At 27.4% G+C, this 16,187-nt stretch overlaps 1 protein-coding gene across 1 annotated transcript; it reads left to right on the forward strand.

The window, feature by feature from the left end:
• The first annotated feature begins 851 nt into the window (after nucleotides 1-851).
• On the forward strand, nucleotides 852-6,374 carry LOC126899352 (cytochrome P450 4C1-like). The gene is made up of 13 exons (XM_050674214.1): nucleotides 852-973; nucleotides 1,258-1,453; nucleotides 1,509-1,618; nucleotides 1,712-1,802; nucleotides 1,868-2,056; nucleotides 2,131-2,197; nucleotides 2,287-2,410; nucleotides 2,716-2,785; nucleotides 2,855-2,967; nucleotides 3,055-3,123; nucleotides 5,291-5,459; nucleotides 5,812-5,991; nucleotides 6,067-6,374. Exons 1-13 carry the CDS (start codon nucleotides 953-955, stop codon nucleotides 6,252-6,254), a joined length of 1,587 nt encoding a protein of 528 aa, XP_050530171.1. The 5' UTR covers nucleotides 852-952; the 3' UTR covers nucleotides 6,255-6,374.
• Nucleotides 6,375-16,187: the final 9,813 nt, after the last annotated feature.

Raw genomic sequence — 16,187 nt, forward strand, 5'->3', positions numbered from 1 at the left:
TGACTTAAAAAGTTTATCTGAATTATAATTAGGATTATCTGATTAATACTAAATTATTACCCACGTTAACTTACTATACAAATACGTTAAATATGTTAAATACAGTATGTTTATGTTTATCATAAACCACTCGATGATATTTAAACATTTAAATACTTCTAATGAGGTCTGATGTAAAGCACAGTTTATGTCTCTTTTTCTCAGACCTAAAATATTCATATCTTTTGAAATGATTCAAATGTTGTCATCAACTAGACTTTTTCTTAATTTAATAATATATTTATCTACAAGTTAGTTAAATATGATTCTAGATAACTAGATATTATAATATATAAAGGTAAAAATTTATACAATATATAGAACAAAGAATGGACTTAAAAAACACTTAATAATCATAAAAAATGAGTTATCCTGTTGCAAAAAATCATTTGACAAAATTATTTGTTTGTAATTTTGCTTTATTCTATCTTATTATATGCTACTCAAGAAAAAGAATAAGAAAAAGCAAAATTATAAACAAATATATTTTTGGACATACGTCCTTTTGAAACTCAATTATACTAATTATAAAATCTATTGAAAAAATTATTTTATATTATTTTATGTTATGAACAATCGAGTAGTTTATAAGTGAATTACCTAGTAAAATTGAACAATTATATTTTGGTCTTCACATGTATTAATTAGAAAAAATTAATTTGTTAAAAAAACCATAAAAAAATAACTACCATCATAAATGGTAATAAAATTGTGTCATAAAATTAAAGTCTGCTTGACATATAAGAATTTAATTTTAAAGCCTTGTAAAAAATAGCAATTACACAAAACATTTTAATTAAAATTATTATTGATGTCTTAAAATTTTACTATTTACTATAAATAACATTTTTAAAAATTATTTAATGTAGTTAATTGTTTTTGTGTTGTGTCATACTTAAATGTTTTCAGAATCATGTTTGCACAAAGAAATGTTGTAAGTACTAAAACAAGTACAAATTATATTATGAACAAATTATTAAATTATCAAATTAACATTTACGAATTTTTATATTTCAAAATTATAGATTAAATATATATATACATGTAATATTTATTTCCAATTTATTAGCATTATTTTTATGATTTTTACTAAGTTTTGAATGAGAAATAAAATATCAAAAATAAAATTAAGTTGACGGTTTTTTATTATTTTTTTAAATGTTCTTTAAATGTGGTGATTATTGAAATACTGTACTTTTTTACTATAATTCCTTACAGATTTATTCTATATCCAATACGTTACCTATGACAAAATTCGAAATATTGGTTTACGGAACTGCTATTTTTGTGATAGCTTATTGGTTTCGAATACGCTGGCAGTATAGAAAATTTTATGATCTAGCTAACAAACTTCCTGGGCATCCTTCATATCCTTTGAAGGGATCTACGTTTGAGTTGCCTATCACTCCTGAAAGTTAGTTATATAGGTAGATATTTTTTTTATAATTTATTAATAACTATAATTCTAGAATTGATGGCTAATATAAAAAAAGCAGCTGAAGATTTTAATTACGAACCAGTAAAAATGTGGATAGGTCCAATTTTATTTGTTGGTGTTTTTAAGCCAGAAGATGTACAGGTATGATAAATATAACACTGTATCAAAAAGAAACATTTTATGTAAAACAAATTATGATTATATAATATATATGTGCAATTTTTGATGTTAAAGGTTGTGTTAAATAGTTCTAAGGCTATAGAAAAGGGCATAGTGTATCAGATTATTAAAAACCTAGCCGGTGAAGGAGTTTTTACTGCTTCGGGTAAAATTTTTAATTTTTTGAAATATTTTAGTATAGATTATCAAATATTATTACTGTATTTGCAGTAGATAAATGGCGGAGACACCGTCGTGTTATTGCCACTATATTCAACCCAAAGTTTTTAGATCAACTTTTTCCTATTTTCAACAAAAATAATAAAAAACTAGTCGAGAATCTCAGTAAGCATTTGGATGACGCTGAACCTTTTGATCTTTGGAATTATATCATGTCATGCAATTTGAATAACGTGAGTCGTAAGTGTTCTTGTCGTATAAATTATTTTTTTTTAAGTATTGAGCTATGATAGATTTGTTTTTATTTATTTCAGAAGCTGCCATGGGTTTTAATAATTTTGATAAATATAATATTTCTGGTTTTGTACATACGCTTAAGAAGTAAGTTTATTATTTAAATAGCATTAATTTTTTCCTCAAGTATTATAAAGCTTATTCTATACAAGTCTAAATCTTAAAACTTTATTAAGACTTACAGAATTTGGTCAGTTACTTGTTAAGCCATGGTTGTACTCAAAGACAATATTCGCTATATTTGCTCATCTATCGGGTTGGTATAACCATAAAGAGATTATTGATAATATCACAAAAGAAGTAAGTAAAATAATAACCTATATTGATTACTCTTTGAAATGAAATTTTATATTTCATTAAAGTAATGAAATTCTAACTTGTATTTACATTATTTTATAATAGGTATTTAGATTTACAATAGGTGAAATTTTTTAAAACTACCATGTATAATAATTTTTCTGTTATTTACATGTTATTACTTGTTATTTTTATTTACTATATAATAAAATTTCTATATTTTTGAATCAATAATATGAATTGATTACATAGTAGAAGGTAGTATAATTTTTGAAAATTATTCCTTTTCTATTTATGTAATTATATAGATCATACAAGAAAAACAAAGAGAGTATAATTCAAGAAAGTCAGAAAAATATGATGAAATCGATAATAATTGTATGTTTTATAATAAGTGATACATAAATCAGGTATGTAATTTCGTACTTGTTTTTGTTACGTTTATAGTCAAAGAAAAAAGAACTAAAGTGTTTTTGGACAAATTATTGAAATTAAATGATGAAGGAGCAGATTTTACTGACCAAGATATTCGAGACGAGGTGATCACGATGACAGTTGCGGTAAACATTAATTTATTAAAAATTATGTCAAGAGGTATAATATAATTTATGATCTGTTTTTAAATCCAATTATGTTATATTTTTAAGGGTAGCGATACAAGTGCAATAGGAGAATGTTTTTGTTTACTATTACTTGCTATTCATCAAGATATTCAGGTATTATAGTAAAATTGAATTTATTTTAAAGTTATCTAAAAATTACCAATACACCTAGACTAAGCAAAAATTCATCACATCAAGGATTTTGCAAAATAACTAGCAAACTTCTTAAAAACGCCGTTTCAAGTGATATTATCAATTATTTATGTATATAAATATATATATTATTAATTAAAAATATCAGAAGTTAATAATAGTTCAAATCACTACTAGATGTGAAGAATGGAGGTTCTGATAAAATAAAATAAAATATAACGATTTTAAGGGCCACCCTTATATATGTATAAATATATACAAGGTGATTTATTTTATTTTAAAATACCTAATAAGGGAAAGCCACAATGGTGATTTAACCGATTTTTATAAAAGTTATTTAAATAATATCTTACATTGAATATGTATTATTGTTATCACACAAGTGTGGCGGAGTTGTAATACCAATAGCTCGGGTTTTTGGCTACCAAAGTCAATCCTCTAATGCAGTGTGTATTTTTAGTGAATTTTGTTAATTGACATGAACAATTTATTATATTGTTTTATACAATAGTGACTTTTGTTAAATAGCTCTCATTTGACCAATTTTTTCAACTATACGTTTTTACGTTTATAATAACTCATATCTAGTTGAAGACATTACCCTTAAAAATTGAAAAAAAAAACCATTCATTTCTATTTTTTTAAAAGTATATATTGTTGAATTGGCTTCAACTACAAAATTAAATGATTAAACTATGTAATTATTAATTTCTTGACTCTATTTGTGTAGTTTACTACTAGTCGATAGAATTTAAAAACTTTTGGTAACATGTTACTGTATAAAAAATTTCTCAAAAACATCGGATTTCACCTGAATTTGAAAATTAATTTTTTACAATTATTATAAACTGAATTGAGGAAATTTTTTTAATCAATTATTAATTGGATTTGTTAGATTCAAAGCGAAGCTGCAAAGGTATTGGTCTTGGATTGCGTTATTTTAATGTTTGCTCATCAAAATGTTTAGCGCTCACTGGATCGATTTTAATAATCAATACGCCCAAAGAATCCAATTTTATACTAGTTGAAATTAAAGTCGCTAAAAATTATGAACAACCCTCGATTTTAGTAATTTAAAGAAATATCTTAAAATTCTATTTTAAATTTGTTATAAAATCTTTTTAAAAACACGGATCATAATGAAATTTTCATAGATTACACTATATACTATCTATAGATAGTATATCCTTTCTTTGATCATGACAATCTAACGTAAAATTTATGCGTCTGTTTAGCTATAAAAAATCGGCCGTTAAATTAAAAAATTCAAAATTTTTTCTAAAATAAAATATACTTTATAAAAGTATGTTTCTTTTGAACTAAATATCTCCACAAATAATAGGAGTTTAAAATTTGCGTTTTTACTGAATTACCCAGAAAAATTATATTAGGTCTTTCATTCTTTCAGAGATGAATATAAAAGTAATTTAACTACGTAACTTTTTAAACCTAATATTTTTTCTTTAATCAAAAATTAAAAATTTTCATTAGTTTTTAAAAAAATTAGGTCTTTTAGATTTATTTAGATATATATCTAAATATTATGATAATTAGATGTTTTTCACGATTTTATTTCAGCTTTATTTAGTGTAATAAGTAATAATATTCGTATTGTATAATATATTAAAATTAAAAGGCCAATTTATTTGTTTATTATTACATTTTAGCTTCGATGCGAAGCGGAGAAGGTATTAATTTTACTATGATGTGTTTTTTTTTTTTTTTTATGTCTGTTGCCACTTTTTCTCAGCTCTCACTGGACCGATTTCTTTCAAAAATACGTCAAAAGATCACAAATCATATCTAGTTGAAGACATTACCCTTAAAAATTGAAAAAAATTCCCTCGTTCCCCGCAAATGGGGGAAATATCCAAAAAAATTACAAATTTAGAAATCGCTAATTTTCGAAATTTTTTCACTTTTTTTTCTTAAAACTTCCATAACTTTTTGAAAAATCAACAAATCAACATAATTTTTTTTTATACTAAAACCTTAGATATTTACCTTTCATTTGATATCATTTTTTTGAAAATCTATCACTTAACCTGCTCATTGGGGGGGATTTAAAATGGCAACTTTTTTACAAAAATTAATTTTTTCAACTTAATTTTTGAANATTTACAAATAGGATAAAGTTTACGAAGAAATCTATAGTATCATGGGTGACAGTGATCGTTCTGTAGAACCTGATGAAATACCAAAATTTAAGTACTTGGAACAAGTAATAAAAGAATCACTCCGCCATTTTTCACCGGGAGCAATTTACTCTAGAAAAATTGATGAAAACATTAAATTAAGTAAGCAATCATAATTTTGGCAAATTGACTATAAAAATTTTTAATTAAAAAATTTACTTGTCGAATACTAATCTATAAATTTTATTTTGAAAATGGTAATTAAAATTATTCAAAAACATTTTTTATATTAATGATATAAGTCAGTGAATAAATTAGTCATAATTTTAATACTCATAACACTCAACCAAAGTGCCCACTTACTTGTAACTAAAGGTATAGAACTATATTCATTTTTGAAAAAATTTCCATTTTGTAATCAGTTTAAAATAAATAAGTAAATAGTTTGTCGCTTGGTTTTGTCTTGGATTTATTTAAAAATTATAACATATTGATAGCTATTTATTATTAATAGGCAATTATGAACTGCCTGCTGGATGCAATGTATTTGTTACACCTTTTGTCACACACACAATTCCAAAGTTATACCCTAACCCCAGAGAGTTTAATCCTGAAAATTTTAGTCCAGAAAACGAAAGCATGAGAAATAAGTTCAGTTATCTTGCTTTTAGTGGTGGACTAAGGGGTTGTCTAGGTATAAAAAAAATTGTTTATTTTTACAAGTAACATAAGGTTTTGTATTTCATGTGTTATAAAATTATTTCTATAGGAGCTAAATATGCCATGTTATCAATGAAACTAATGTTGGTGGAGGTTCTTCGAAATTATAGACTGTATACAAAAGAAAAATATTCGACCATAGAGTTACAATTTGACATGCTAGCGAAATCAAAGCATGGTTATAAAGTCACTATTCAGCCTAGAAAACTATTGAAATCACAAGGTACAACAGTTTAGTTATTGAGAATATTTATAAATTATTTAAAGTTATAATATGAGTACCATGTATATCAAATTGTCTTGTATAAATTTATATATATATTTAAATTTTGTCATGTAGTAAAAAAAATGAATTAAAAAAACACTTGCATTTTTTTTATTAATCAATTATTGTTATAGTTTCGCACAAACAGTCCGATGGTGCGTATGCATTTTACTCCGCTCTCGAGTTATGTTTAAAACTATCGCTTTACTCCAAACAGAAAAATCTGTATTTCACATTAATCGACGAATTTTGAGGTCCACATATAAACAAGTTTTTTTTTGAGACTTAATTTTCAAACGTTCACATAAAATAATATTTCTAATATTATTATACATAATTTTTGCATAACTACAAAAAATTTACAAAATATGTCAAATGTGGGGGCCACTACCCCACATCATCATGTAAAAAATTACCAGATATCCTGGCTAAGTACGCCCTTTGTGGAAAACCACGTTATTCTTTCATATTAATGTATTATTCATAAACTTCAATTTAAAAAAAAATATATATATATATACATATATAAGTTTTAATATTTCTAGAAGATTTTCAAAAATTATTTTTTTCGTGGAAAAGATGCCATTTTAAAACCCCTCTTGTGGGCAGGTAAAGGGCCAAATGTTCACAAAAATATATCAAATAATAGGTAAATACTTAATGTATCTAAATAAAAAAAATTGTTTTAACACATACATTTTTGAAAAAATATCGATTTTTAAAATTGTAATTTTTTTTAAATTTCCCCAATTTTTGGTAAACGAGGGAAATTTTTTCAATTTTTGAGAGTAATGCCTTCAATTAAATACGATTTGTGAGCTTTTGACATATTATTTATCAAATTCGGTCCAGTGAGAAATGACAATAAGTCGGATAATAGACAAAAAAAAAAAAACATACTATAGTAAAATTAATACCGTCTCGGCGTCGTAACGAAGCTAAAAGTTAATACTTGAGTTGTTTTTCAATATTTTCTGTATTTATAATATNTTAATACTTGAGTTGTTTTTCAATATTTTCTGTATTTATAATATGACTAAAATATATTTTAGATCAAGATCATTTAAAACAATCATAAATGTTATTTACATTCATAAAACATAAATTATAATAAATAGTTTGAAATCTAAATTTTTGTCACTTGACAAATTTTAACGTAAATTTTTAAATAAATACATATACGTTTGCGTCATTGCATAAATTATATTATTTATTATTTATACGCATTTAAAGAAGTGTAGGGAAAATTGATAACCTTAAGCTTTAATAAAATCTCTTGAAGAAAATATTTATCATAAAATGTTATTAGAAATACTCCTTGATATATTTAAACCAATTGGTAAAATATTCATTAATTAATACTAATATTATGTAATTTAAAAAGTCAAATTATTTTTTAATGAGAATATTAAAATACCTTTGATTAATTTAGGTACTGCTAAAAAAAATACTATACATATTACGCAATTAAAAGGGAGTCACCTCCATAAAACATTAAAAAAACACTGAGTATACAATACAAATTTGATATTGTTTACATAAAAATTGTTATTCATAAATTTTTATAAAAAATTCACAAAAATTACTATTTTTTTAAATTAAGAAAGATAATAATACTTAAAGAGACAACTCGCTCTACTCTTCCCTGATTAAATTATAAATTTATCCATTTATCAATGCCAATCCGATATAATTCATATAAAATGTATACATTTTTTCAATATATCATGTTAAAATATAGTACACAAAATTACCGTTACAAAATTTATAATTAAAAAATTATTTAATTTATGATTTAAGAATTTTCGTTAGAATAGTTAATCTTGCAAAATATTAAAAAAATTTTAAATTAAATTGGTACCAATATAAACCAATGTAATCAAATAAACTGTTCAAAATAGATTTAAAAGTAACATAATTATTTATTTTAAATGAACATTTGCTTTTTCCATCAATTATGTCAATTAAAAAAATACGTATTTCCGCATAAATTATATTTTAAATTACAGTTGTTCTTATATTATTCAACTACATAATAAAAGTTTATTTTTAATCAATTATTTAAAATACACTTGTGATTACTACTTATAAATACTCTTGTTACAGTAATTTTTGTAATTCAAAAATATTTAGTTAGTTTATAACTTATTACAAAACTATTTAATTTTAGTTGATGAATTATTGTAAAATTTAAGAATTGTTGAAAACTCTCTCAAAATAATAATATGTTACTGAAAAAAGTGAAAATCTTCTCCTCCTCCTCCTTATTCCTCGCCTTAATCCCAACTACTTGGGTCGGCCACCCTTATACTAAACTTCCACTTGACACGATCTCCCCATCATCTACGCTCACAGCTGTCCTCAACCTGAAAATAATACTTTTTTATTAAAATAATCTACCAATCGATTTGTGTTGATCTAACTAATATTAAATCTCAGGACTTAAAAACTCTTGAAAACGATTACCAAAATATTATGGGATTAAGATTTCATCCTTCTTATTAACCTTATTATGTAAAATTAAACAATGGTGAAAAGTTTTGTCCAGTACTTTGAAGTCATGCAGTAATAATTAAATTATTAATAACTAGTTAGTGCTTGGTCATATACTTCGACTGGGTGTCTGAGAGGAGGCCTCCGCCACTCCATGAACGCCTCAGTATTTCCACTAAAGCACATACCAGTTAACATCACGCTTCGACTGAGTGTCAGATAGGAGGCCAAGACCCCGGCCACTACAAGAATACCTCAGCGTTTAATACCTCTATGAGAGGAACTTAATACATATATTTTTATATCTACTTGTCTTTACTGTTCTAAACCCTCGGACTCTGCAACCCCGATAGAACCTCGTTACTCCTGAATTGACCAAATCCCCAAATATCAAACATTGGTCAATAAATACCTTACACACCTTTTTGCTTATTTTTGTATTACTACACTATGTTAGCAGGTCTCTAGACATTTTATATTTAGGTGACACGGAGGGGTTTCAGGGAAGATTATTAGAGGCCAGATCGGTGATTAACCCTCACACCACAAGGTGGGGTGTTTGCGCACCCCAAGGAGTTGTTTTCATGCACATGCGCGATCTACTGCTTCAGGTAGTGGGGAGAATCTCAGTAGCCTCGTTATCAGTTGTCTTGTGGACGTTGGTGCAGTAACATCGTATTTCATGGTCAGTATTGCCTTTATTTTTTTACTTTCTAAAAAAAAAACGTGTTTGGGTGCGCTGGCACCCCACCTTGTTGTTTATGCTACATATTTTTGTACAAACTATCTACGTATTATTAATATTATCACTTAGTAATATATTATAAATATTATTATTACATATTTTTACAATTCATTATATATCTTTATACCTCATTATTATATTTTATTCTCAGTTTTCATGACATTTTGTACAAATGGCTAAAAGACTACGACTGTTTACTTGTCCCGAGGACATTTTGGCAGAGCTGCATAGGCTTGACAATAATGAACGTGAAGGGGTAACAATTTATAATGAAGGAGAGGAGATCGAGGATGAAGATTTGGTATTGCCAAATGATGGTATACCATTGAATTCGTCAAGGTTTGTATACCAGCCAGACAAAACATTGGTTTCCGACAATCAAAAAAAAAAAAATAATAACGTTATTTTATTGAACACGATGCACGATACAGGAGAAGTAAATACAACTACAGAAAAGCCAGAAATAGTGAAATTTTACAACTTGTCTAAAGGAGGTGTAGATGTTTTTGACAAGTTATGTCACTCATACACGATCAAGAGGAAATTGAGACGTTGGCCAATGCGTTATTTTTTCGGCATTCTTGATACAGCTGGTTATAATAGCTTTTTTTTATATTTGCTAAAGAAAGGAGATGTTTTTTCTAATATTGTTAGTGTTCCAAGGAAATAAATAAATATTATATTCTAAATAAAAGTTTTTTTTTTAATCACCAACATGTAATAAATGATCCTAATTATTTATAAAACTTAGTCATGTATAATTATGAGCGTTAAAAATGTTTGGTGTCCTCCGAAATTTATAAAAAGTACAATGAAAGAAACCTTTCACATATTAAATTGCTATTCGAGGAAAACGGTCAAAATCTAACGGGAATTGAATGAAAAGTGCTGGAAAACATTTTACAACATTTTATTTTTTAAATAATTGTATGCCATCCATCAATCGTAATAAGTAATGCCTGGGGTATGGAAACACCCCATCTTGTGTTATATGTAACTTCATTTCACCTTGTGGGTAGAGGGTTAAAGGATTGAGATGTCCCTAAAGTCTCATTCGGAACCTTTTATAGTGGATTTTGACTACTTTGACTACAGTAGGGAAAGAAGTGTCTTTGTGAAGCGTTTCGTTAGAAACATAAGGAGGTGCGGCAAGAATTGTGCGTAGGACTTGTGATTGGAAGACTTGGATTCTGTTTGTGTTGGAAATTTTAGCTGAGCCCCAAAGTTCTATCCCATACGACCAAATTGGTTTAAGCAACATTTTATATATAGAAAGTTTTATTTTTAAATTAGTTTTTGATTTGTTGTTAAGAAGGAGCTTTAGACGCTGATTTAATATTATTCTTTTCTCATGTAAGTAGGGCGCCCATGTGAGACGTTTATCTATAGTTAGTCCCAGGTATTTTGTTTTAACCGTTGTTTTAAATTTAATTTTCTATACATTTTTAATTCGACATTTTTTCTATTATTTACTATTCAAAACCTACAATTTTTTTAAATTTTAATTAAAAAAAATACATCAGAGTAAAATTAATAACGATTATAATATTTTCTTCATTAATATTTCAGTAAATAATCATAATTTATTATACTTACTTATTTCAACTATTGACGCAGGTGTTCTAATATTTAGTTATTGAGTACCTGTAATCGTTTCATAACATACAGCACACATTTCCATTTTACTAGAACACGTTTCACAGCATCAGCCATATCCACATGATGAAAAAATGTAAATTAACCAAATCATTTCACATAGCCATCTTCACATCGAGCACAAGAGCTTTTAACTTCAACAAAAAATAAAAAATAAAAAATTGTTAAATACATTTACCGGTATTAATTTCTCCAAAAATTAAAATTTAAGTTTTCAGTTTTTAAGTGTCACTTAGTCAGCCGAACAGTACACACGTATTATCGGCATTCCCATGTTTTGTCTAGCGTTTTTATATTAGTATTAACTAAATCCTGTGCATATTTTCCCCTTTTTTTTCTTCTACCTATATAGTCGTTAAAAAAAACTCAGAATTTCTGCAACGTATTACAGTTGTTACTCATCTACCCTCTCAGAAGATAGTAATTATAGTAATTTTTTACTATAATTACGGTCAATAATAAAATAATATCTACTTTCTATCGTATTCCAGGCGCTGTCGCACACGGTGACCTTTGGACTTTTGATTAAGACAGTACCATGCTGACCAACGCGACTCCAAATACAGATAAAACTGTTTCGTCTATTAAAATTATCAACAGTAATATTGTAAACAAGACTAGCAAAAACCTGGATTCCAACTCGCAGTCTAATAAAAGATCTTTACCTTCATCACCGTCATCGCCGTTGCCATCTGCTCATGTCTTTAAAAAAACAAAATTATTCGCCACTCCATACCGCTATAGTGTTCTTGATGATACTATTGATAATGTCGAAAATATTGAGAATGATGACATAAGCAATGATATACACAAGTCTACCAATCAGGAGCACTTGAATACTACCAAACATACATATATGAATTTCTAGTTAACACCACCATTCTTTATAAAAAGAGTACTAAATTTTTCAGATCTATTAAAAGATTAGAGATAACCACCTTAGCATTACATGTATGAAGTCTCGTGAAACACCGGCTACATGTGCCCTTTGTAATGGAAATCACCCGGCTAATTACAAAAGATGCATAATTTACAAAGACCTACAAAAACGTCGCCGAAGCCTAACCAACTCAAAATACAATAATCAACAACAACTACAACAGCACCATTTTCAGCTCAGTAGACAATCACTCAACTCCAGCAGCCAACCGGATAAGTCATATCAAAGTCTTGGCAAAATATAAATAAAACAAATTACTTCAGTGGAATAGAAGATACTGTTATTTTAGAAAAATTAAAAACAAAAAAGACGATATTTTGAAATTTAGTTTTGAACAATTAAAAAATACCAACCTCGAGATGGCTATAAGGAACTTTTAGAATTGGTCATAATATTTTTTGGTGAAACAGCTTTACATAGAATTTATTTTAAAATTCCTAGCCCAATCCATCATGCTCGTTGGATGGCCAAGGCCATTTATTGTTTGAAAATTTTTTTTATTTCGTGGCCAATTTGAATTGTCAATCAAAGAGTTAATTATTTAAATAATATTCGTTCATTATGTATTTTTATTACAAGTTTATATAGTTTCTGGTTGTATATAATTTTGTAAGTGAACATTATTTTAGCTTCAATGGTGAAACTGAGACGGTATTAATTTTACTCTGATGTATTTTTTTTAATTAAAATTAAAAAAAATTGTAGGTTTTGAATAGTAAATAATAGAAAAAATGTCGAATTAAAAATGTATAGAAAATTAAATTTAAAACAACGGTTAAATGAATTTTTTTTATGTTTTTATAATGAACGAATTATAAATTAACAGTTTTAACGGCAAGAATAGAACATATACGTTTTTATTTTTTTAGGGCTAAATAAGAACTTTTCGAAAATTTTTGTATATATACTTTTTATAGAAAAATTGTATACCTACAAAAAAAGTCCAAATAAGCTTTTTCGCAAAAGCTAAAGTTTTTGAGATAGACATAAAAAACTAAAAAATCACCCTTGGGGGGTTATTTTTAACCCCCTTGGGACACGTCTTAGAGTTGATCAATCGTCTCCAAATTTCGTACATTTATTTTTTCATGTATTCGAATAATTCTAGGGGGTGGCACTTTGTAATTTTTTAATTTTATAAATAAGGGACACGCTAATGTGCAGCCTTTAGCAAATTGGTCAAATGTACATAAGGATACAAGAAGCTAGTCACTGAATCAGCATTAAAGAATAATATGAATAATAATTAATAACAGATAGCTAGGTTTAGTAAGTGCACGAAAAAAAAAGATATTATTTATGGATTCGTTATCCGATAGAAAACAAACAATAGATGAACTAAAAAGTTCACTTGCTACTACTAATTATGCAAATTGTAGTTTTATAGTCCTGTAGAACTACATAATTTGTTAATTATGTTAAGAGAAATATGTTATTAGTTTGTTGATGTCATCAAAATTATCATTTATTAAAAATAATAAAAAATGTGCTGAAGGGAGGGAGTGACAATGCGGCGGACCGTATCATATAAGCCACTAGACTCGCCTTCAGCGAGGTCCCATTTCGGCACAAGAGTAATCCTACTCTTATAGCTGCAGGTATGAGTCTAAGGAATACAGTCGAGGCATATGATTATGCCAGCTGGCTGGCCAGCAAGTGAAGTTGGTTTGGGAACACGCCTGACGAGAGAGCGTTGGACTCCGCAGAAGCCGTCTTCATTCTCTCCGACATGGGTGAAGACCTTGCATGGCAAACACAAAGTGGCATTCCCAACGTTGGATACGACTGCGACGGTCACCTTGAAGGACACCCCTCCAGGTGAACCAATATCGCCCATGGAAACTCCCGGCGAAGAGCCAAGTGATAAAAGAAGGAAATGCGGGGAAATCGTGGCTGCCGATCTCTTCCATGAAGACGGTACGCCGTGGTCGAAGCTGGACCGGCTGAGCTCGAAGTCCGTTCTCACGGACGGTCTCGCTCTGGCGTGCAGGCAAACGCAACGACTCGAGAACATCGTGAGATGATCTCATGACCATGTGAGATCAGCGGTGAGAGATCTGATTAGGAGCGTTCGCTCTTTGAACGACCTTTAGCAGACCCGTAACCCAGAGGAGTAAGTGCCGACCGTCGAATCGTAAACCAGTTTACGTATTACACCTATATTGAGGCTCCCTTTGAATTTTGGGGACCCGATGCTAGGCATCGCCATCCACTCTAGTTATTGAGCTACTAAGAATATCCACTAAAACGGAAGAAAATAAACGGAGCGTATAAATACACGTGTGTATTTAACGAAAACCAAACCTTAAAAAATGAAAAAATTTCCCTCGTTCCCCGTAAATGAAGTGTATCTCCAAAAAAAAAAGTACAAATTTAAAAATTGTTAATTTTTTCAATTTTTTTCTTAAAATTACCATGAATTTTTAAAAATGACCAAATTAATATAATTTTTTTTTATGATGCATGATGTCTTAACCTATCATTTGGTATATTTTTTTCATAAATTTAACCCTTTATCAGGCCACAGGGGGGGATTTAAAATGACAACTTTTTCACAAAAAAATAACTTTTTCAACTTAACTTTTGAAAGTGTTCCGGAAGGTCTGACACTTTTATGTATATCTTAAATTAAAGCTAATGTAATATAATTTATCATGGAAAAATAAAAATTTTGGACTTAATTTTGTCTTCACAGTGAAAATAGTTACCAAATGCTATTTTTGTGTAAAAATTCTCAATTTTATTTTTTACATTTTTAACTTTATAACGCTATAAATTATTGAAAAGTGTATGGATCAACACAATTTTTTATGAGAAATAATATTTATATTCTTTTCCATTCAACATACTTTATCTTAATCAGGATATTAATAAGGAAATAGCAGATCATGTAGCTTTTGGAATAATCCATCAATTTTTTAATATTAAATACTATCTAAAGATGTGCATCGAAGCGTTTTTATTGATATTGATTTTAATCACTGTCAGATATCATTATACTTGATCCAACAATGCACGTCACCACTGTGCTGTGACCTCCGTGTGTTGAGGTTTTTTTATATGTCAATACTCATTTTTTACTAATTAGCAATAATATCAAAAATTAGAAATGAATGAAAAAGTCTAATTGTAGATTTGAAAATAGCGCGAAAAGTTGAAAAAGAAAATATATTTTTGTTTCAGATGAAAGTTCCTTGTAATCCAGTGTATTTTATATAAGTAATAAACAGTTTTTATATAAAAGGTATTGCATCAAGCCCTTTAAATTTTTATACACGTTAAAAGTAAAGAAACATACAACTACTTTATTATTTTTATAATTTCTTCATATAAATTACAATATTAAATTATTAATAGTCAATTTCATTATAAATTTAACTACTATAATTTAGTTTAATTAATTATTCAATATTAATTTCATACTATAATTAATTGCTATATTAAATATGTATTCATATATTATACTTTTAAATTTAAGAACTACTACTCAGGATATAAGTTAGGAAATAGGAGTTGATTTTTCTAATATAATTATCCACCAATTTCTTAGAATGAAACACTATCTACAGATTTACATCGTAGCGTTTTTTATGATAGTGATTTTAATCACTGTCGGATATCATCTATACTTGTTCATCTATGCCACGTCCACATTGAGCCGCGACCTCACTGTGCTACCGTTTTTATTTTTTTAAGCGGACTAATAATTAAATATATTTAATTTAATTACAGATATACTAAAACTATTTAAAAGAACATTTTATCAGTGATAATAATTTAGCATTTTTATCAATCATTGATTTATAAAATATTCAAAATAAATTGTAATGCGCAGACATAAAACTGTATCTTATTAAAAACTCTGCGCGTAGATAAAAAAAATTAACAGAACGATAAAATATGAATGTGACCCAATATTTTCGTATTTTCCTTTATTTTTTGATATAATATAAATCAATATAATTAATGATAATAATTTACATTAATAATTATAAAATATGTATATATATATATAAATACATGTGTATTTAATTTTAATAATATACATAATTAAAATAACTATGGCTTACT

This window comes from Daktulosphaira vitifoliae, unplaced genomic scaffold, assembly GCF_025091365.1.
Source record: "Daktulosphaira vitifoliae isolate Bord-2020 unplaced genomic scaffold, ASM2509136v1 Scaffold_2, whole genome shotgun sequence".
Classification (NCBI taxonomy): Eukaryota; Metazoa; Arthropoda; class Insecta; order Hemiptera; family Phylloxeridae; genus Daktulosphaira; species Daktulosphaira vitifoliae.

Bases quoted from the DNA above. Each gene is read 5' to 3' on its own strand.
- LOC126899352 (XM_050674214.1), top strand. From the start codon at position 953: ATGTTTGCACAAAGAAATGTT. The intron at 974-1,257 runs GTAAGTACTAAA...AATTCCTTACAG, and splicing joins TGTTTGCACAAAGAAATGTT to ATTTATTCTATATCCAATAC. The intron at 5,460-5,811 runs GTAAGCAATCAT...TATTATTAATAG, and splicing joins TGATGAAAACATTAAATTAA to GCAATTATGAACTGCCTGCT.